We start from the raw sequence: 20,494 nt of genomic DNA, 5'->3' as shown, positions 1-20,494 counted from the left end.
AAGTTATAGGGGCTTTTAGTGTACACAATTTTACTGTCTACAGCAAAATTGTAAAAATAAGCAACTGAACCTTTATTAAAGTTTGTTTCAATCTCTTATTTACCTCATCACGTTTTGCATGCTAGCTGAAATCGAAAAAACGCTGCTCAGTTTATATAAATGTACTGTTGTTAACGCAATTGGAAACGCTGCTTTACAGCTTAAATAGTACATATATAGCTTCATATTCAAGATATGGCATAAAAGTACACTTGATATAAATAGTTCCTGTTTAGACTATGTAACGCTGGTCATGTTTATTCAAGATGTATAGTTCTTATTGCTCTAAATTTGCTATTTTATACGGTATTCTTTCCAACTGGTACTGCAGTTTTTTCATTCTATAAAACCTTGAGACTGTCTACTAAAACCTACAATTTTTAGTCATATACTTCCGTTATTACGAGTGCTTTTACTTTACTTGCTTGTTACTATAGATGCTTTATTTCAATTTTGCTTTGTTGGAATAGCTACATGTATATGCTTGCTTTGCTTGTAGTTTTAGCTGTTGTGATGAAAGGTGCCAAGGATGTTGAGCCGGATTGGTTTTGCTCAGTTCATGTAGGCCTTGGTGCATTCATAGTCGCCATGTTGGGCTACACTGAGGTATGTGTGTGCCTGTCACGTTAAACAATGAGACTTGTAATAATTGTCATAAACTGGGTTAAGTTTCACCCAGTGCAGGTTTGAAATATATTTGTGTTTGTTTTAAAGATGTGACACAAAAGTTTTGACAGCTTCAAGAAAAAAACATTTTTATGTTTTAACTTATGCCAAAACCAGTTGTAGATTTGCCTTCCTTGGTCTGCTGTTTTTGCGACGGACTGTTGAAATGCTGATGACTACCCATTTTAAAAGCTGACGGCACAACGCTTCATATCTGTTGAAAAATTGAATAGGTTGACTGTCTTTATACTCTCAACTACATACAACTAAAATAGGATATTTTACATGCACTGTTTTTATAAGATTTGAATAAGTTTGATGAAAATGAAACTAAGTTTAACTGCTTATCTCTTTTAACTTTCAAGCCATTGCAAAAGGAATATAAAATTAATATTGTTGAAAGACAGCTGCATAAAATAGAGTAAATGTTTTGACATTACGTAACCCAACAATAAGGTCAACTGACAACACATAACCCCCAATAAGGTCAACCGACAATACATAACCCAACAATAAGGTCAACTGACAACACATAACCCCAATAAGGTCAACTGACAATACATAACCCAACAATAAGGTCAACTGACAACACATAACCCCAATAAGGTCAACTGACAATACATAACCCAACAATAAGGTCAACTGACAATACATAACCTAACAATAAGGTCAACTGACAACACATAACCCAACAATAAGGTCAACTGACAATACATAACCCAACAATAAGGTCAACTGACAACACATAACCCCCAATAAGGTCAACTGACAATACATAACCCAACAATAAGGTCAACTGACAACACATAACCCAACAATAAGGTCAACTAACAATACATAACCCCAAATAAGGTCAACTGACAATACATAACCCAACAATAAGGTCAACTGATAACACATAACCCAACAATAAGGTCAAATGACAATAAATAACCCAACAATAAGGTCAACTGAACGTGCAACTGTTATAATAGCGAAAATATTTTGTCTTCTGAATATTCAGTTATTGGTTGAGCGAGTTGGTCGTTGGTCGAGCGTCTCGGATATCAAAAAATCAGGTTGTAATGGGTTGCCTGAAACATTGAATCAGTTGAGTGGACTGTCTGTTGCGTAGCTCTAACTACAGAACTTCACATTTGACATTGACTTCTGTTACTGCTGTTTCACGCTATCACAGTGTGTTGGCGGTAATCCCACGATGCATTGGTGATTGTCTGTGATAACATTGTTCAGCCTATCACAAATCCATCCGCGCTTACATCAGCGAATAGTTTGTGGCATAACATTCTCATTATGCAATGTGGTCACCGAAATGATGAAATATTAGTCTCGCAGCAACTAACATTACGGAAAATATCAATCGAACAATCCGCAGCAGGCAATCACTATGTCTGAAGTAGTGCACATTGCACAGACTGTCATAGGTGCTGAGTGACATATCGGGAAGTTTGACAGCTGCAATGTTTCCCCACATATCCGCATCGCCTCTGCGATACCATTGGTTTATGGTGCACATAGTTGACGAATAGAGGTCAGCCCCAACATACAACGATATAGTGTGAACCAGCTATTACTACTTGTGTGCAAGCATGTCAGATGGTCATAAATTGTTTTACCAGGAAATTAATTTTGATAAAATTGCTTTGTGCATGCCAAAGCCATTTTAGAAAAATGTGTAAACGTCGTCTTTGCCACACCTCCATTACTGAGTAGTTCTGTTTAGTAAGGGTAGTGCTACTCACTGCAGCTATGTAGGGCAAGCAACTTGTTATTGTCCACTACCCATTCAGAAGCCTTCCGGTGGTGCTATGCGTGCAACGGTTGGGTCATGTGTCAGTGGATTGTCATTATGCACTATGACGTAGTTTCAATTCAGTAAACTATTAGAAATCAATTGTTTTTGTTAGAGTTGGTAGCTGGATCTTATGAGAGCCTGTATGTAAGCAGCTACACTAGGTTCTTCATGAAAACTTTATGACCTTGTCGTCGCCATGCGTAGATAGAAAAATACTAAAGTAACTATATACCTTCATTGCAGTAAATCAGTAGTAGCGTTTATCCACCGTAAATTTCTAAATATTTTTTATTGCAGCTCCTTTATTTCTGTCCTGAGGTGCTACCACTACACTACTTTGGACCCCTTGGTAGCCTTGGTGGTTATATGGTCAAAGAGACTCCAAGGCTATTAGCAGGAATGTATGTTTATTGCTATCTATTATTTACACTTCCTGCATTGACAAGGTATTGAGCCTCTAAAGATATGTGCTCTTTAAACTCTTGCTTCTTCACAGTGTTTTCAACTAAAATTGAGAACCGATGTGTTTCCGTGTGTTGAAGAAATTCTTTGTAGGAGTCGTTTTCCCTTTGGATAAATAAGTGCAGGCAGGTTTTCACGTATCCAGAGAAGATCGTATGTAGTAAAATATCATTTTTTAGTTTTTAGTTGATTGTCAAATTTAGTTTAGTTGATTGTTCAATTAGTTGAACATCAAATTTTAGTTGATTGTAGGTAACTAAAATTTATTAACTCCGTATAATTCTTGTGTAGAAACCGAGGAAGGCTCACAAACTACCACACATTCTACATACTCATTAATTAACATATAGTAGTTATGCATCAGATTTACATTTGTGACAATCACGGAAGTTTTACATCTTTGTAAATAATATTATATTATTTAGCATTTTATGGTTTTTATGTTGACTTTACACTGTTATAAAAACAAATGGATGTGATTGGCCATTGTATAAACTTCAACAATTTATTTTGAATATAAACTAGATATGGCTCACTGCAAGTGTAATCTTATCTTCTTTACTTAGTGTAATATTCGTCATAGAATAATTTTCATCTGGAGAGCTTCTAGCAATGAATTGAATAACGATACATAGGACTAACTTGATTTACATATGCACAACCAGTCTTATCACTACATCCATTTAAATGCTTTTAGCAGTAACTCTTTTATCAGCCTTTGGAGACATTGTGTTTGTAAATATTTAAGTTTGGATGTTATAGCTTCATTGTAATCTCAACGGCTCTTCAACGTTTAAAATGGGCAACATCTAAGATTAAGTTGTATTCCCATGTAATTCAGGCAGCATCAATAGGAGTAGGGTGCACAGTACAAAGTACAAATACAATATGGATCCACCGATACTATAGGAATTATTTTGGTGACATGAATTGTGTTACTTTTTACTTTTAGTGCTTGTTGTACAGAGGTAAGTTCTGATAACACACAATTATCGCTATGCAGTTGACGATTCCTTGTTTCTGGGGAGACGCAAGAAAAAGTTGAAATTGTTGTCATATCAAAGCTCTCTAGGTTATGCCATAAGTTGTATGAACTCGTGTTGTGTGCTGTTTCTACAGCGGTCACATCACGTGCATCACCCATCATTACACATGAAGACATTTTTAACAACCATCTTCCTTTGCAGATGTATTGGAGCTAATATCATCCATGCCTGTGAGGGGGTATACGCATTTATCCTAAGCAGGTAGGTTTTGAAGAAATTGAAAATTCTAACACTTTAAATTTTTTAAAATTACGATTAATATTTTGTTTATTATAGCATTTTTCACACTTATAATCTGGTTATGCTACCATTTCCTAATATCTCACAGCGAGTATCCTTTAAACTAACTGTGAGGCAGTATTGATATGATTACTATGTGATATGATTACTATGTGATATGATTACTATGTGATATGATTACTATGTGATATGATTACTATGTGATATGATTACTATGTGATATGATTATATGACTTGTTTTATATGGCTACTATTTGGGATTGCTATAACTGCATTAGATGTCATGTTTCCCCATGTGGTATTGCTAATATGATTACTATGTGTTATGATTGTCATATTGCCACCTTTTTGTTCATGTCAGCCATTTCTGTCATCCTGTTTTCTGTAGTGAATTAACATTTTTACCAAATGCCAGTTTGTCTTATTATTCGTAGAGCATTTCTTATAATTTACCATATTTATATTTAATATACCATATTTATATTTAACTTACCATATTCATTTTGTAATATACTTAGGTTACAGAACTAGTACAGATTATTACTACCAGCAACCTACATGTAATAGCATTGTCTGTAATAATTGTAAACGTGCTTTCTGATTTTGTAGACGGTTGCACCTCAACGTGTGGACTACCTTCAAATGGACCTTGCAGACGACAATCTTTGGTATCCTCTCTTTAAGCATGATTTATGGCAAAACAAAAAGCTTGGACAAGACATCCTAAATTTACCTAGATGAGGCTACAAAATCTATTAATCATGACTTTTCCTTAGTGATTCCATCGCATTTTCTCTATTGATTTACCCTTCATTAACTTCTATTGATTTTTAGCGGTTTTCAAGATGGACCAATGTATAGCGTAAGACAATGCATGATTATTATGTTCTTTTTATAGATATTTCTTATTGATTGCAGGTTCCCGCTACAGGATTATTTCTATTATTATTGACTATTTGTTATATTTCCAATAACGGCTCAAAATGAAATGAAATGTTGTGGGATAGCATAGAGAGAAGACAGCACACACCAAAGTACATAATAAACATTTTATTTAAATTTATTTCGATGTCTATTAAGAAAACTAGAATTTCTATACAATATAGTAATGTTGAGCAAAACTACATTTCATGCCAACTCCTTCGCTTCACCATAAGCAGTTGCCATTGGAAGCTCCTGACAATAGGGTCTGGCTGACGCATATCTCATGCATCACAACCGGGACATTGGAGGTCTTACGATGTTCTGGGCCACTTATGTTTATCATTTAGTAAAATACTGTTAGTAAGCGCTTATGATTCTTCAGCTGCTGCCTGCTCCTCCACTTTTTCTGTTTCTCCTTCTTCAGTTCTCCCACTCTGCTGACTTATAGCTTCGCTATCTCTTCGTTTCTGTTCCTCTCTCGGCGTACGGCCCTCCTTCTTCCTCTGCAAACAAATGTATTGAGTAACTTTGATGTGCGGATATTAATCTCGCATTAGTTATATGGACGATGTATTGGGTCGCAATATTTGTTCAAAGGCCAGCCATTTCAGGATTTAGAATACTGTTTGTGGGCTTTTATGCAGACTTCTATTCTGATAAAAATAATCTGCCATAACCTTTGTCACGAGTAAACATTGTGATAAATATTATCCAAAGGCTGTAATTGTTTATTGTGGTTGTCTATGGCTACAATAAACATACTGCTGCATGCTTTCAAAAAATATTTTTGTTTTCAGTGTTCGGAGAATACTTTTGTCTTAAAGGGGCATGAATTTTAGTGGCTAACTGTTGCCCCTTTATTTCTTTTTTGTTTTACGATTCTTGTAAGCCATTATTTGGTAAACATTTCTAATTTAGATGAAGCTATTATCAATAAATTAACATATAATTTCAATCAGTTTTGTAATACTCAATTTGACGTCATACCTTTTCCCACCAGTTTGGCGGATATGCCGAGATGCTATCCATAAATTTGAGATTATCATCCCAATCTTTCTGCCACTGGCCACGGTCATACTCTGGCTTTCTGTTAATAATTCGTTGCAGTACTGCTTGATTCTCTCTAGTGACTCTCAAAAGCTCCCTCTGCCTCTTCTCTCGGTTCAAACTATTCATATATATATATACATAGCACATAACAGCAATAGACTGCCTATGGGATCCACAGGCTATTTCTCACCTAACACAGGATCAATAAACAGATGTGTTGAAAACAAGCAGCACAAAACAGCTAGTTGTTCATAGGTCATTGACTGTGAAATTAAATACAGGTCTAATCGATTTGGCTAACTAGACTCTGTTTAAGTATTCATTTGCTTGAGACCTCTTCGTGTGCCAATGGTAAGAGAATCACAATATATTGATCGGCGTGGTACAGGGTTGACTTACCGCAAGGTTATGCACAACCAGTAAGTTTATGGATAAAACAATAGAGGTATCTAGAAAGTGCGAGGAAAGGCAGCTTGTGCGAGTACTCATACTGAAGCTTTTTGGGACCCATATTGTGCACATATATCTAGTTCAGGGTATATCTAATCACTTACATGTGTGCATTTTTTGAAGCAAACACACGAGCCTGGTTGGATGGAAAATATAACAATAGATACAATTTTTTTAACTATAAGACTGCTTTTCTCTGTAACAAAAACTGAACTATGAACAGCATTCACTAACAATTACAATAAATATTGTGTAATCAAACAGCAAAAATATGTTTCATAGCAAACTGTTTAGTAACCAAAATGTGAGAGAATGAAAATTAGTTTCTGCTAACCGTTCGCAGCCACTCCTGAAAGGTAAAAGAGATCAAGATATGGATGACAGTGATAAATACATTTGGAAAAACCTATCTTATTTTTTTATAAATACTTCTTGTTTTACTCTGGCAATTATCTATATTATATGGCGCCTCACAGTGCCTCGAGTTAGCAACTCGATAAGCCGAGTTATATTTACAAACTCGAGTTTATAAAAGTAAGATGCAATATATTAGTATTACGGTAGCATAACCGTAGTTCTGGTTATATTAACAATGGTATACCGACAGGCACCCGTTAGCTAATAGAAATTAAACTATGTATGTATGTACTGTAAAACTAAAACTTATTGCTTTTACCAAGAACTCAAGTTTACAACGCAATAGTTGTAAACAAATTTTGAAGAACTCGGCTTCTGCAAACCGGGAAAATCTACTCGAAAGCATGCTGAAAAACTTGAGTTGGCAATGATCCAACTCGAGTTCTTAAATATAACTCGGTTTATCAACTCGGGTTGCAAACCCAGGACACTCTAATTTGCCATAAATTCTAGTTTTATAGTACATACATAAACAGTTTAATTTCTATTAGCTAACGTGTGCCTGTCGGTGTACCACTGTAAATATAACCAGATCTACGATTATGCTACCGTAATACCAGTATATTGCACCTTATTTTAACAAACTCGAGTTTGTAAACACAACTCGAGTTCATCAAAAACTCAGCCCGAGTTCTTTGAACAGCAACCCAAGTTCAACAACTCGGTTTGGGAACATGGAACGCAAGGCACTGTAAGGCTCCATAATAATACCTATCCATATAAATCTCAGTGTTTTTGTCTGTCTGTTAGTCTGTTTAGGTTAGTCTAGCTCAAGTTACTCAAATTTATTGGGTAAAGAAACTTAACCAAGTCAACATATATTTTCTATGCAAAACTTTTTTTGTTAACCGAGTAATGCCAGGCATTCAGGTAGTCTCATATAAACTGCATAGCTTACCTTTTGTATTCGTAGTTATTGCGATTATCGACACGGCCTTGGGTTCTCATGATGTATGACATCTTTTCCAGTAGAATTCTGTTGTCTCGCTCAATGGTGGCCAGTCTTTCTTCTTCCAGCTGTGATAAAATATAAGCCTATTAAGCAATGCACGGTTCTTCTATAAATCAAGGCCAACATTTATTATTATCTTTGTTATACTAAAAATATCCAAAAGAAATGTGTAACTACATCTATGAGATAAAAGTCAGTTTGCTATAAAGAGCAGAAAAATTCTGCAGGTAAACACACTTACTTGAAGTTTCTTCAGTTTGAGATGAAGATGCATATAGGTCTGAGGTGCTCTTGTGTCTACCATAGGAGCTGCCTCGCGAACCTAATAAGGAAAAATACAAGACAATTATCAGACATATATTAGAAGTTGCTGTGAGCTCGTACTTGTTTTACTCCAATGAGCATTCAGATTTTAAGCAGTTATAACAACACCATATAACACGACATAGTACAAACACAAGGGCAGATGTTAGCTCGGTTCATGTCAGCTATTTAAAGTATTTCCGATAAGACAAGATATAGGTTTTACGAAATGCCTTAAAATATAAATATTTTAGTAAATTAATTTAACTAAACAGAAACTTTCTAATAGCTAGTTTATGTCTAAAACGGATTGTTAGGTTCTAGTTGCTCGACCCTAACCTGTGTGCATAGTAGGTCAACAACCTTTGCTTACCTTCTTTCTGTGCTCGTTGTAGTATGTGGTATCCCATTTTGCTTGAAGAAGTTTATTATGGGTAGGAAGAATGCTTTGGTAAGACTTATGCATAATTTCGAAAACCCTGTTTGTATATAGAAGTAACTACCAAGTTGCCAACGATCCAATAAGTGTAATCAATCGTTGGAGATGCTAACCACCGTTGCAGGTGCTCGTGGTGTTTAGGTTGCCTAGTAACAGTAAAACTAATTTGATCTCTTAACATTTTTTATCGAATTATCGCGCTGGTGCCTAGGAGGATATTGACGATTCTTAGTCCAATCATGAAGTAGCATCTATCTCACCAGCCAATAAAAGTTGCCTCTACGAGGGTTACAGCTTGCTTGGTTGAAGTGTAGCCGTAAATTAATTCGGAAAGACTTTAATAGCTAGTTCGTAGAACCACGGCGCGTTTTTGGAAAGTCCAACACTAATCCAAAAGGCGTAAAAATAAAGCTCAGTTAACGTCATGGCTATTAAGAAAATATTTCACTTCTTGTACGCAACGCGCGTAGTTGTTTTCGTCTACACACTGATCACACTCTTTCAAATAGGTTGCTCCAATGAGGATAAAGCTAAAGATGAACTTATTTCGGGAGAAATTAAAGGGATAAATACGTGGGAAGCTTGTATCCTTATCTAACTTTTGGAAGCTTTGTCCTTTGAAATGTGTTAACCATTCGAGTTTTTTCATTGCTGCTAGTTTTAATCATCCTAAACTGTAGTCGGCTAATTAATTTATATTGATTAAGATAGATAAATAGTTATCAATGAATAAAATGGATGCTAATAACTAAAATTTCAGCACGATTTTATGTACGTTGTTGTCTGAGAACCTAATAAGTAACTTTGTGCTAGATTCTTAGTGATTCTCTATGATTTTTAATACTTAGTTGAAACTTGTCTAACTAATTTTTTGCGTGCACTGAATTATTTTGCAAAAATGGGTTCATGTCTCCACGATATAGAACTACAGAGCTACATTCACTGAGCTACACTTTTTATGTTTTTATTTTCACATTCAAACTACGTTTTTGGTGTCAAATTATAACGGCGAATAACATACAAAAGCTAAAAAACGAGATATGTTGCTGTTGAAGCATCATGTATGATATATGTAAATAATCAAGTTGTAAGAGAATAATGCAGACATTCCATGACTATGGTTCATCCTTGATTTACTAATGCTTAGATAAATCTCTTTTGGAAACTCAAAGAAAAGCTCACAAAGAAGCTGTTAAGCAGCTTCTTTCTTTTACAAACACTCAGAAGCAATATGAGATGTTAAACCTTGTCACTAAAAGACTAGTTGAGGTAAAGGCCTACAAATTATAGCACAATGCAAATTATTTGAGGCCTCCTGTGTATGTTAATAGGTGTGCAAACAATATTAGCGGTAAGTTTTAAAGTTTTCTATTGTAACTTTTGTCAATTTGATACAGAAGATAACTGCAAATATAGTAGCTCATACAAAGCTTAAATTTTGCAAACTTTTTTTGTTTTCCATTATGGTGATTAAACATTTTCATTGCAACGTCTTTTAACATTAGTTGGATTATTGTAAAACATCAGAAGTTAACGATGGTCAATGGATTTCTATAGAAATACATATATAGTTTAAGCTAAATAATTTTGCTCGGGCCTTTATTGCACGACCATATCCGCTGATAGTTTGCTGACATTGTTTTCTCCATGTTTTATTTCTTCTACAGATATTAGCAGAGTCTAAATCAGAGCTACTTGCTGCTGGATTTTCTCCAACTGGTGATTTTCCAGAGGATGAGCAGCTACGAGATAGTAAGCAGCAAACATCTTATCATTTCTTGAGCTGTCATGTTGTTCCTTTTTTAAAGTGCCTAAGTTGAGGTGCTGAAACTTTGCATGCTGTAGTGAACTTTGAAACTTTGTTTTAAGGTCACAAGAATTTTATTTGATTGGAGATGGAAAGATTATTACACGGTGTTTGTAATTGGGAGACTAAGTTTCACTAAATACACATTCTTGAACATCATTGGTGATTGTCTAGGCTGACATAGCATTTGGGGATTTGCTGCATCGAAACTTCGACATTCAGAGGCAAGAAGCTGGGGTAATTTTTTAACTGCTATTGATCAGTAAATTGATAATTCAAAAATTTACTGTCAGAGTTCTTGAGTAGATCACGAGCCGACTGGCAGTAATCGGTAAATCAGTCTTTGCTTTTTACTCCTGCTTGTATTCTCTAAAGCGGGCATCGTACCAATTTGTTTACAGAGTTATGCTCTCTCCACTGTGCGTAAGCACCAGATCAACAGCTCAATCAGTTTGCAGTTGACTTCGTTTAGCTACTAAAGTTTTCATCATTACGCGCGAACTTTCAATTGAATCAAGGTGAATAATTTAGACTGTAGATTTGAAAAGATTATAGAGCAGCAGTCAGCAACTGTTTTTTTCATTAAAATATACAATCATTTTAATGTAAAGTCCATGAGTTTATTATTGCAGCCACCAATGAGCCGTGATAAATACCTATAGTATGCACATGAAAAATTGTATTTTTCTAATTTATTTCTGTACTTGAACTATGTTTTCTTTAGATCAAATACTAGCTTCAAAAGTTGACAGCTTTTTCTATACACTGTCAGGAAGTTTAAAGCATCTCGTACATATACTGTGTCTATACAGAGTGGTGTTATAGGCCTCTGATGTTCGGTAAGAGCACTGTGTCTCTACTTTCGTGGCTGTACAAGCTTAGCGTGCTTGCTTATGTTTCCTTAACAATGCTCTCCAATTTGAATAATATCAGTGCTTATGGTATGTTGCTGAAAGAGGTTGTTGCTCTCGGCGCAATATTTAATAATTTTCATTTCATGAGTCATGAAGAGGGCTGGCTTCTAGTTACTTTGGTAGATTGAAGAAGCTTACTATACAATAATAGAATTTGCTAATAAAATGCCAGTAATACAGATGTTTACCGAACAAACACTGGCATGCTTGGTGTAGTGTTGTTGATATTAGAGACACATGCCGGACACATGTTTTAGTTCATCAGTGCTAAATATTTGCCTCTGTAGCCATTGCTTAAGCGTACTGAATCTACTTTTATTTCACAGATAATTCCATCTAACGTGCGTGTGTGCGCGCCTGTGTGTGTGAGTGTGTGTGTGCGCGCGCGTGTATGTGTGATCCTTCACAGGTTCGAGTATGATTTTTGCTTACCCTACAGCAAGCAGAAGCTGTGTGTGTTTGTTTGGAGCATCGTTGGGTTGGCTGGTCATGTCTGAGTCGATTGGTAAGAGAACTTCAATGACTGGAGACATCCTCAGTTGCAGAGAACAGTTTAAAGTTGGATGTCATTTTCGTTACCACCAGTGACCTTTTCCTGGAGTTCAACTCCAATGTTCTTTTTGCAGGTCGAGTGTTCTAGACCAATGTTAACTTTAGGGCGATGGATGAAGTTTAGAAGCATAAAAGGAACATTTCCCTAAATTTTGTACTGAAACTGTTGCAGGTCTCTCACAGGTCATCCAAAACAGCCTTCTTTATGCTGACCTCGCTCTCAGGTTTCCGTCTTTCATGCATCGGGTGTTCGACAGGCAAAAGGTCTCTAAGTCTGTTGTCAAATGGTGTTTCGAGTTCACAAGGGAGACGAGAGTGACTGAGGGAACACCTTCTGCTCAAGCGATTTATTTGGTAAGCTTGCAAATAACGCTTGACTATTTCGTTGTTGGGGTTACCGATGCTATTTTGCTACTCACAGTAAGTCTGACACAATAAAGGAAGAGTTGTTACTTTTTTGGTCAAGAGAACACAATTTCACAGATTACGGAGCTTGTTTCTCCTGAACGCATTCATGTTAAAGCTGTTCAGGAAAAAGTACTTCGATGTTTTTCCATGCTTAAAGAATCAAATGTTTAAATTGTTGTCAGAGACAGAATTCTAACAAAAAACTATAAAACCGTTGCACTGTTTAACAAAACTTAACCATTTGATTTTTAAAAGTATTTTACAAAGCATTGGTGAATAGCCGGAGCATTAATCATCGATTTTAAATCTGATTTCAACCTTGTAACTTATCTAATATTACTTTTTTCACTTGAGATAAGGTTTAAGCTGATAAATTGAAAACCTTCAGCGGAAATCATCAGATTTGCATGTACTACTTGGAAACAATTCAGGCAGTTATTGAAAAGAACTATTCAATTAACAAGAGAGTACATCTGTAACTGTATACGCCTAAGGTGGAACAACTCCATATATATAAATATATATGCCTAGTCATGTGTCCGAGTCTTTAAATTGAGTAAGTTTTAATATCAGTATATTCGGTATCAAGTTGGATTGATGAAGGGTTGTCTACTCATGCATACCTAATAGTTTGTGAACATCAGACAACAAAAGTATGATCATCAATCTCTTTGCTTGTTTTACTGATTATCTGCTTTGAGAATATTTTCTATTGTTTTTAATATCAATATTCCTGCTCTCAGGCGGTTTTGACACTAAGCGGTTAGAAAAAAATTAACTCAACTCTGAAGTGTGAAGCAGATAAGTGAGATAGTAACTGTTTGTCTCTGGTATTTCTCATCAATCATGCGAGCTTTCAGTTTCTGGATTCGCCGATTCAACCTTTTTTGCCATAACCAAAGTGAAGGATATTTATTAGGTGCTTATTAGGTACCTATTACTAGTATTGGTTAGTGAAACAACTTCATTGGGTGGATGTATGTAACTGACTTATCTCTGGGGATTTGTGTGCTCTCATCGCTATCTTGTAATCCTAGCTGCCATTTGGGCATCGAATAAAGCTATCAGGGAAGAGCCTCGTTAAAAATGCTGACTCGATGCACAGTCGGCACCCATCAATCTTTGTTATCTATAACTCGGGCCTACTTATCAGCTCAACTATGAAGACCTTGAAAACATACCTATCAGCTTAGTTAGACAGTGTAGCTGTAATAACCTAGACACTGTAGCTGTAATAACATAGACACTGTAGCAGTAATAACCTAGACACTGTAGCTGTAATAACATAGACACTGTAGCAGTAATAATCTATACACTGTAGCTGTAGTAACCTAGACACTGTAGCTCTAATAACCTAGACACTGTAGCTGTAATAACCTAGACACTGTAGCTGTAATAACCTAGACACTGTAGCTGTAATAACCTAGACACTGTAGCTCTAATAACATAGACACCATAGCTGTTATAACCTAGGCATTAGCTGTAATACTAAATACTCCTCCTTTGAAAACTTTGTAGCTCAAATGATGTTCTACACTCAACTCTCACTCCAATAGGTCGAAAAAAATGAATGAAAAATTATTGAAAAAATTTATAGCATGAAAGTCTAATCTTTTTTGATTTCTTACAAGCATTCTAAGATAAAAGTGACAAGTGATTATTTTGATCACGATGATCTCTGCACTGAGCTGGATTGCAAGGTTTTTTGTTTGGCAGATGCCTCCAATTTAGCAAAAGCGGACTAGCAATTGATTTCGAATCTAAACAGTTAGTTAAATACTACCTGCTGACTGTTTTAGATAGTATTGATGGAACCTTCTATGGTAAAAACGTATTTAGTATTTCTTTACTAAGGAATGATAAAGTAATTACGTAGGATTGAGCAATTTGATGAAACCTGCGTATGACACACTGCCAAAACTGCTTGAATTAGTCACTCTAACCAAGTTCAGTTGAAATGCTCTGTAATTACTGTTTATGCAATGCAATTGCTTTTTAGGCATCTCAGGAGCTCAACTATATAGAAAGAGAAGACAATTACACGAATCCTTTTGTGGATGAACAGGAAATCAAGGTGAGACTGGTGCACTTGTAGATGTGTGTAGGTTATTCCATGTCTGCTAGCATTATTCTGTCGGTTTGTCATAGGCACCAGTCAGTTCTTTAGCAAAAATTCAAAATTTTAAATGTCAAAATTTATATTAGGGTTATCTGCTCTCTACGTATTCCCAGTGGAGATCAAGTTATAACTGGTCTCCTGGTAGCCTACTGGTAGTTTACTGTGAGAGATCGCCAGGAGTGGCAATAAAGCGCAGAGAATAACCATCCACACACTTATTTCAATCTGTCAGAAGGTGGTTGTTTGGCACAGGTGTTAGAGTGTCGCTCTACTAACCTGAGTGGCGTGATTTCGAATCTCAAATAAAACAATTTTTTGTAATCTCTAATCGTGGCTTTCGACAGGCACGGTTTTTACTATAGTAAAGATTGTCTATGAAGCACCTTTTCTGTAGGCTAGTGTTGGCACCATGACTAGTTCTTCAATGAGGTGCTAAAAGACTGTTATGTTACTTTATCCAATTCTACTGGATGGGTTTTCTAACAAACAAATCTGACCTAGTTTCCAACTTTAGATTTTGACTAGCAGGATAGCAAAATTACCCTTTCTATTAGCCATTGGTGCTGAAGATATTTTTCTAGAAGATTGAGAGCAAACTTTTGTAGTAAATCATCTTCTATGTCTACAATAAATCCTCATTTTACTGGAATAAAGATTTATGATTAAAATTGTTGACTGGTAGCTTTCTATCACCGGTATTTGAAAGTTGTTCAGAAAACTCTCCCAAAGGGTCATTCCCTCGCAAATGTACTCTCATATTTTTCATTAGTTTACACATTTCTGCACTGTGCCATATATAAGAATCCTTTAAGCAAGCCTTGAGTTCATCAGCGGGAGTTCCTCTTGGTATGATCGGACGAGTTTGATAAAAGTCGCCGATAAGAAGTATACATACACTTCTTATAAGTCTGTTGCAGTTATAAAGGTCTTTGTGCGCGATTTAAATGCTGAAACATGCCGAAAAATTTCGAATCAATATTTTACTGATCAATAGTCTTTTGCAGGTAATGTATTTACCCAATCGCTATTCACTAGACATACACATATACACAAATGACGAAAACACAAACATTTCGTTTAATATGTATAGATAGGCTCCAGAATAACTCTGACATAAAATGTCTGTAACGTCTACTGTCTATAATGTACAATTCCTGTGACGTACACTGTCTTTGACGTACAATGTCTGCGATGTACAATGTCTGTGACATACAATGTTTGTGGCGTACAATGTTTGTGGCGTACAATATCTGCGACATACAATGTTTGTGACGCACAATATCTGCGATGTAAAATGTCTGCGACGTACAATGTTTGTGACGCACAATGTCTGTGACAGACAATGTCTGTGACGTACAATGTCTGTGACAAAGGTTTTAAAAGTTTCAACGCAAGCGTGACTTATTGGTACATCTAGGAATCGAGCGATTATAGTCAGACCTTGACACGATTTTCATCCATTCCCATATTTTTCATATGTTAAAACCATTGTATAGGTATGTTTAGTTATAAATAAGTTCAATTTAAATATAATGTTTAATTGTTTAACTCCATAGAAGTTGGCACCAAGTCATATGAAGGAAAACTGCATATTTACTGATTCACAAAACAGCAAAAAGTGTTCAGAGCCGCTGTTATTTTGAATATATTCTGATGATCAAGTTACAAAGCAAAAACAAGAATAATGAACAAGGTTATCGATGGTTTTAGCAAACATATATGTGATTGTCCTCTCTTTGTTGGAGGGAAAACAACTACGAGTTTGGCAAGCTTGGTATGGATTTTTTTATTGGCCTAATTTGACCTTACTGCTCTCTCATTGTTAGTTGAGCAAGCTAGTCGAAGAAGAGATGAAAAAGAAGAAGACTAAGAAAGAGAGAGGCCCTCGATTAAGTTCTCGCAGGACTGAGCTATGAGTCTGCGCATATATTATGACATACAGGATGTGTTTGTATATCGTATAAATATTAGCCACTGGCACAGCAGCGTAATGCTTGTTGAATTCAGGGAAGAATATTCTGCTATGCATCTGCTTATTATCATATCAGAATGAACAGAAGTTGTAAATAAATGTTGAAACATCTGGAGTAGACGGCTGCTGTATTATGTAGAATGTCAGAATGATTTAGTTGAGCTCTGATCCTAGTGTTTATTTTTAATCATTATTTTAAAAAAAGTCTTATGAGATAAATAGTCAAAATAAATGCTTCATTACTGTTCCAGGAAATCATTTACTGCCAAGTACGTAGCCACAAACTACAGACCAGTGCGTCTTCTATGTAGATTATTCATTACTATGTCCCATTCAGTCACCTTGCTTGTTAGTTCCTCATTGTATAACTTGTCAATTCAGCGGTCATTTGATACTCATGTGTATCTCACTATGTGTGACTACATTCACATGCTCCTTTGGCAACGATGTCTATAAAAAGCTATCTGTCGAAATCTTATAAACTGACGCAAAGTATTTTTAGACCTCTTTTTTAAGTTTGCCACCATTTTTGAGAAGCAAAATCCTACTAGAATGAAATCTTGGGAATCACAAATGTAATGGTAAACTCTGCTCCACAACTTTCTCAGTTACTAGAGTTTGTTTTGTGATCTTCACTAAACTTTTATCTAACTGATTTGATCAAATAAGTTAGATCAAATCAAACGGATTTGATTTGAATCTATATCAGCTTGATTTGAAACTATAAAACTATATATATGGTATCTAGCTGATATGTAAGTTTTGAGCTATAATTTGATGTTTCTTAAATGGATCATAATTAATATACAGTACATTACACTAGAATAACCATCAATAAACTTTGAAAAGCTCTACTAACTCACTCAACTTCTTCAAACTATGTAGATAGATTGCTTCATTACGAATATTGGTTAGCTATGTTCTCAGGTGATTTGTCACAAAACAGAAATATTTCAATAAAATGTCATGATAAAGACATGAGCCTCTGCAGATCCTATTTTAACAGCCAACTCTTGCTTCAAGTCAGCGCACAAGTTGCTGCTAATTGAAAACAGGCTATTTTACGTCTAGCGCTCAGCCAACTGTTCGTTAGTGTTTCGTATATGCTTCCTTTGCCTTTTAGTGTTACTAGGCAGAAGTAATGCTACTCCTTATTTCATTTTCCTGATCATTGATTAGTGTTTTGTATATGCTTCCTTTGCCTTTTAGTGTTACTAGGCAGAAGTAATGCTACTTCTCTCGTTTCATTCTCCTGATCGTTGATTAGTGTTTCGTATATGCTTCCTTTGCCTTTTAGTGTTACTAGGCAGAAGTAATGCTACTCCTTATTTCATTTTCCTGATCGTTGATTAGTGTTTCGTATATGCTTCCTCTGCTTTTTAGTGTTACTAGGCAAAAGTGGTCCTACTATTTCATTTTCCTGATAGTTGATTAGTGTTTTGTATATGCTTCCTTTGCCTTTTAGTGTTACTAGGCAGAATTAATGTTCCTCCTCTTGTTTCATTATCTGATCGTTGATGGATGCTCTTGACAATTATGTTTCGTACAACTGCTAATACCAGTATCAACCAATACTGCAAACATCTGATAATTCTTAGCTGCACATGCCAAAAATGAAAACTGTCATGTTTTGTAGTGACTCACAGATGAGGTAGCTCACTTGCTGTATCTAGTATTCGACTACGTAATCTTGATGTAGCATCAATGTTCCTCACAAAGCTACATAGCTAAGGGTGTCAGTTGTAGATAGAAGTGACAGTTTACTCTATCTCCCATGACTGACTTACGATAAAGTTATTATTGGTTTTGATTCATCGGTTGTTTAACATGATTGATAACTCTAGTATTCTCGAGAAATCTTTTTGCTAGTTCAACAGTTGATGGAATATTTTATTTTACGATTCCATGGCAGGAGGCCATAGCATGGTTATGCATTCTTGAATATTCTACTATACAATATTTAACAATGTATGACTATGTGCATGTCCATTCGTTGAGCACCATGTAATTTGTCTTAAACTACTTACAAATAGAAACTTGAAACAATTTGAAAAACATAGCCCCCACCCGTAAGCCATGTATAGATCAATAAAAACGGCTAAAATAGACTAAGTCTTTATCCCAGCTTCCTTAGCCATTCCACTAAATATACTATTCTCATCAGCGAGGAGATTCTTTGGTGTGTCAAATTCTGCCACCCTTCCTTTCCCTAGCACCAGTATCCTATAAACAAACAGGCAATTAGACAAGGACCATTAAGTTCACGATTGTCTCCCCTGTTTATTGCTTACGGAACAAAACTAGGATATTTCTGATGTCACGCCATAGACAACTCCGCATTGAGTCAGTAAAAATACATTCAATTCCAGCTACTTTAGCACTATGTTACAGTAAAAATCACTGCCCAGTTGCGGTTGATACATACTTGGTATTTTGGTATTTGTACACTATATTCAAGTAAACAAGAGGAAACAAACCTTGACAAAAAATATACGTGTAGAGGCAATGTGTAATAATATTCTATATAATACTAAATACAATGCGAATGGAATTTGGCATTCCACAATCCCACGAGTGTTTTCTTTATTGAGACTCCTGAGAGCACAACTTCTGATACAATGCTGACTTCATCATCCACTCAGCATTGTGAGGAGAAGCAGTCTAGGCTATTGGCTATGGTGAATGACCAATTCATGTATGAATTTCCTTTAAGATTTGTGCTCCGGCGCAGCATAATAGCAATCTCAACCGCCAAAACTATATGGTTTGTGTAGGCAAGAATATACATACCTATCACTGTTAACCATAGTATTTAGTCTATGGGCTATAGTTGGCATAAAGGAATAGTATACATACCTATCACTGTCCACCATAGTATTTAGTCTATGGGCTATAGTTGGCATAAAGGGATGGTATACATACCGATCACTCTCCACCATAGTATTTAGTCTATGGGCTATAGTTGGCATCAAGGGAGGGTATACATACCTATCACTGTCCACCATAGTATTTAGTCTATAGGCTAAAGTTGGCATAAAGGGAGGGTATGCATACCTATAACTGTTCATCATGGTATTTAGCCTATGTGCTGTGGTTAACATTAAGGGAGGGTATACATACCTATCGCTGTCCATGATAGTATTTAGTCTATGCGCTATAGTTAGGATTGTACAGTCAGCGAATGCAGTTCTTATAGTTTTCTGGATGAGATCATCAGTTTCCAAGTCTACAGCCGCAGTAGCTTCGTCCAAAACAAGGATCTTAGTCTTTCTTAATAGAGCCCTAGCTAGGCAGACCAACTGACGCTGACCAACACTGTAAGTACACATTAGAAAAGAGCCATTGTTAACATCTACGTTGGTATCTAAATTGGACGATGAGATAGAAACAGCTTCATGCATAAGAAGTGCAAGACAGTAAGAAGCGATGTAATACTTCCTCTGCAAACTACTGCGATATATTCCACAGTTAAATGTGACCGAGAGCTTATCATGTGACTTAGGGCTTATCATGTGACTTAGAACTTGTCATGTGATTTAGAGCTTGTTATATGACTTGGAGCTTGTCATGTAACGTAGAGCTTGTCATGTGACTTAGAGCTTGTCATGTGACTTAGAACTTGTCATGTGATTTAGAGCTTGTTATATGACTTGGAGCTTGTCATGTAACTTAGAGCTTCTCATGTGACTTGGAGCTTGTCATGTGACTTAGAGCTTGTCATGTGACTTAGAGCTTGTCATGTGACTTAGAGCTTGTCATGTGTCTTAGAGCTTGTCATGTGACTTAGAGCTTGTCATGTGACTTAGAGCTTGTCATGTGACTTAGAGCCTAACATATGACTTAGAGTTTAACATATGACTTAGCGATTGCCGTGTTTTCACCATTAGGTGAAGCTTGTCTTACTATGCATTCTGGGACAAAATGCTACTAAGCATTCTC

At 36.0% G+C, this 20,494-nt stretch overlaps 4 protein-coding genes across 4 annotated transcripts in view; 2 read left to right on the top strand and 2 right to left on the bottom strand.

The window, feature by feature from the left end:
• Positions 1-515: 515 nt before the first annotated feature.
• LOC137405902 (transmembrane protein 254-like) lies at positions 516-4,993 on the top strand. Its single transcript, XM_068092353.1, has 4 exons — positions 516-645; positions 2,798-2,901; positions 4,150-4,209; positions 4,858-4,993. Exons 1-4 carry the CDS (start codon positions 520-522, stop codon positions 4,973-4,975), a joined length of 408 nt encoding a protein of 135 aa, XP_067948454.1. The 5' UTR covers positions 516-519; the 3' UTR covers positions 4,976-4,993.
• Positions 4,994-5,535: 542 nt separating this feature from the next.
• On the bottom strand, positions 5,536-8,891 carry LOC137405901 (sperm axonemal maintenance protein CFAP97D1-like). The gene is made up of 5 exons (XM_068092352.1): positions 8,718-8,891; positions 8,283-8,363; positions 7,988-8,106; positions 6,160-6,340; positions 5,536-5,675 (listed from the first exon to the last, which is right to left on the bottom strand). Exons 1-5 carry the CDS (start codon positions 8,808-8,810, stop codon positions 5,541-5,543), a joined length of 609 nt encoding a protein of 202 aa, XP_067948453.1. The 5' UTR covers positions 8,811-8,891; the 3' UTR covers positions 5,536-5,540.
• A 290-nt stretch (positions 8,892-9,181) lies between these two features.
• LOC137406041 (coiled-coil domain-containing protein 134-like) lies at positions 9,182-17,149 on the top strand. The gene is made up of 6 exons (XM_068092560.1): positions 9,182-9,367; positions 9,931-10,052; positions 10,451-10,535; positions 12,229-12,410; positions 14,464-14,538; positions 16,410-17,149. Exons 1-6 carry the CDS (start codon positions 9,208-9,210, stop codon positions 16,497-16,499), a joined length of 714 nt encoding a protein of 237 aa, XP_067948661.1. The 5' UTR covers positions 9,182-9,207; the 3' UTR covers positions 16,500-17,149.
• Positions 17,150-18,252: 1,103 nt separating this feature from the next.
• The window catches only part of LOC137406600 (multidrug resistance-associated protein 1-like), a 46,225-nt gene continuing 43,983 nt past the window's right edge, over positions 18,253-20,494 (bottom strand). The window contains exons 30-31 of the mRNA XM_068093195.1: positions 19,676-19,870; positions 18,253-18,778 (exon numbers count right to left, since the gene is read on the bottom strand). Of these exons, the coding sequence (XP_067949296.1) occupies positions 18,664-18,778; positions 19,676-19,870 (310 nt within the window). The 3' untranslated portion in view covers positions 18,253-18,663. The remainder of the gene's footprint in view (positions 18,779-19,675; positions 19,871-20,494) is intronic.

This window comes from Watersipora subatra, chromosome 10 (assembly GCF_963576615.1).
Source record: "Watersipora subatra chromosome 10, tzWatSuba1.1, whole genome shotgun sequence".
In the NCBI taxonomy this organism is placed as follows: domain Eukaryota; kingdom Metazoa; phylum Bryozoa; class Gymnolaemata; order Cheilostomatida; family Watersiporidae; genus Watersipora; species Watersipora subatra.
This window is presented reverse-complemented; position numbering and strand designations above follow the sequence as displayed.

Bases quoted from the DNA above. Each gene is read 5' to 3' on its own strand.
- LOC137405902 (XM_068092353.1), top strand. From the start codon at position 520: ATGCTTGCTTTGCTTGTAGTTTTAGCTGTTGTGATGAAAGGTGCCAAG. The intron at 646-2,797 runs GTATGTGTGTGC...TTTTTATTGCAG, and splicing joins CCATGTTGGGCTACACTGAG to CTCCTTTATTTCTGTCCTGA. The intron at 4,210-4,857 runs GTAGGTTTTGAA...CTGATTTTGTAG, and splicing joins TACGCATTTATCCTAAGCAG to ACGGTTGCACCTCAACGTGT.
- LOC137405901 (XM_068092352.1), bottom strand. From the start codon at position 8,810: ATGCATAAGTCTTACCAAAGCATTCTTCCTACCCATAATAAACTTCTT. The intron at 8,107-8,282 runs GTAAGTGTGTTT...ATTTTATCACAG, and splicing joins TCAAACTGAAGAAACTTCAA to CTGGAAGAAGAAAGACTGGC. The intron at 6,341-7,987 runs GTAAGCTATGCA...ATATATGAATAG, and splicing joins AATAACTACGAATACAAAAG to TTTGAACCGAGAGAAGAGGC.
- LOC137406041 (XM_068092560.1), top strand. From the start codon at position 9,208: ATGGCTATTAAGAAAATATTTCACTTCTTGTACGCAACGCGCGTAGTT. The intron at 9,368-9,930 runs GTATCCTTATCT...ACTAATGCTTAG, and splicing joins GATAAATACGTGGGAAGCTT to ATAAATCTCTTTTGGAAACT. The intron at 10,053-10,450 runs GTAAAGGCCTAC...TTTCTTCTACAG, and splicing joins TCACTAAAAGACTAGTTGAG to ATATTAGCAGAGTCTAAATC.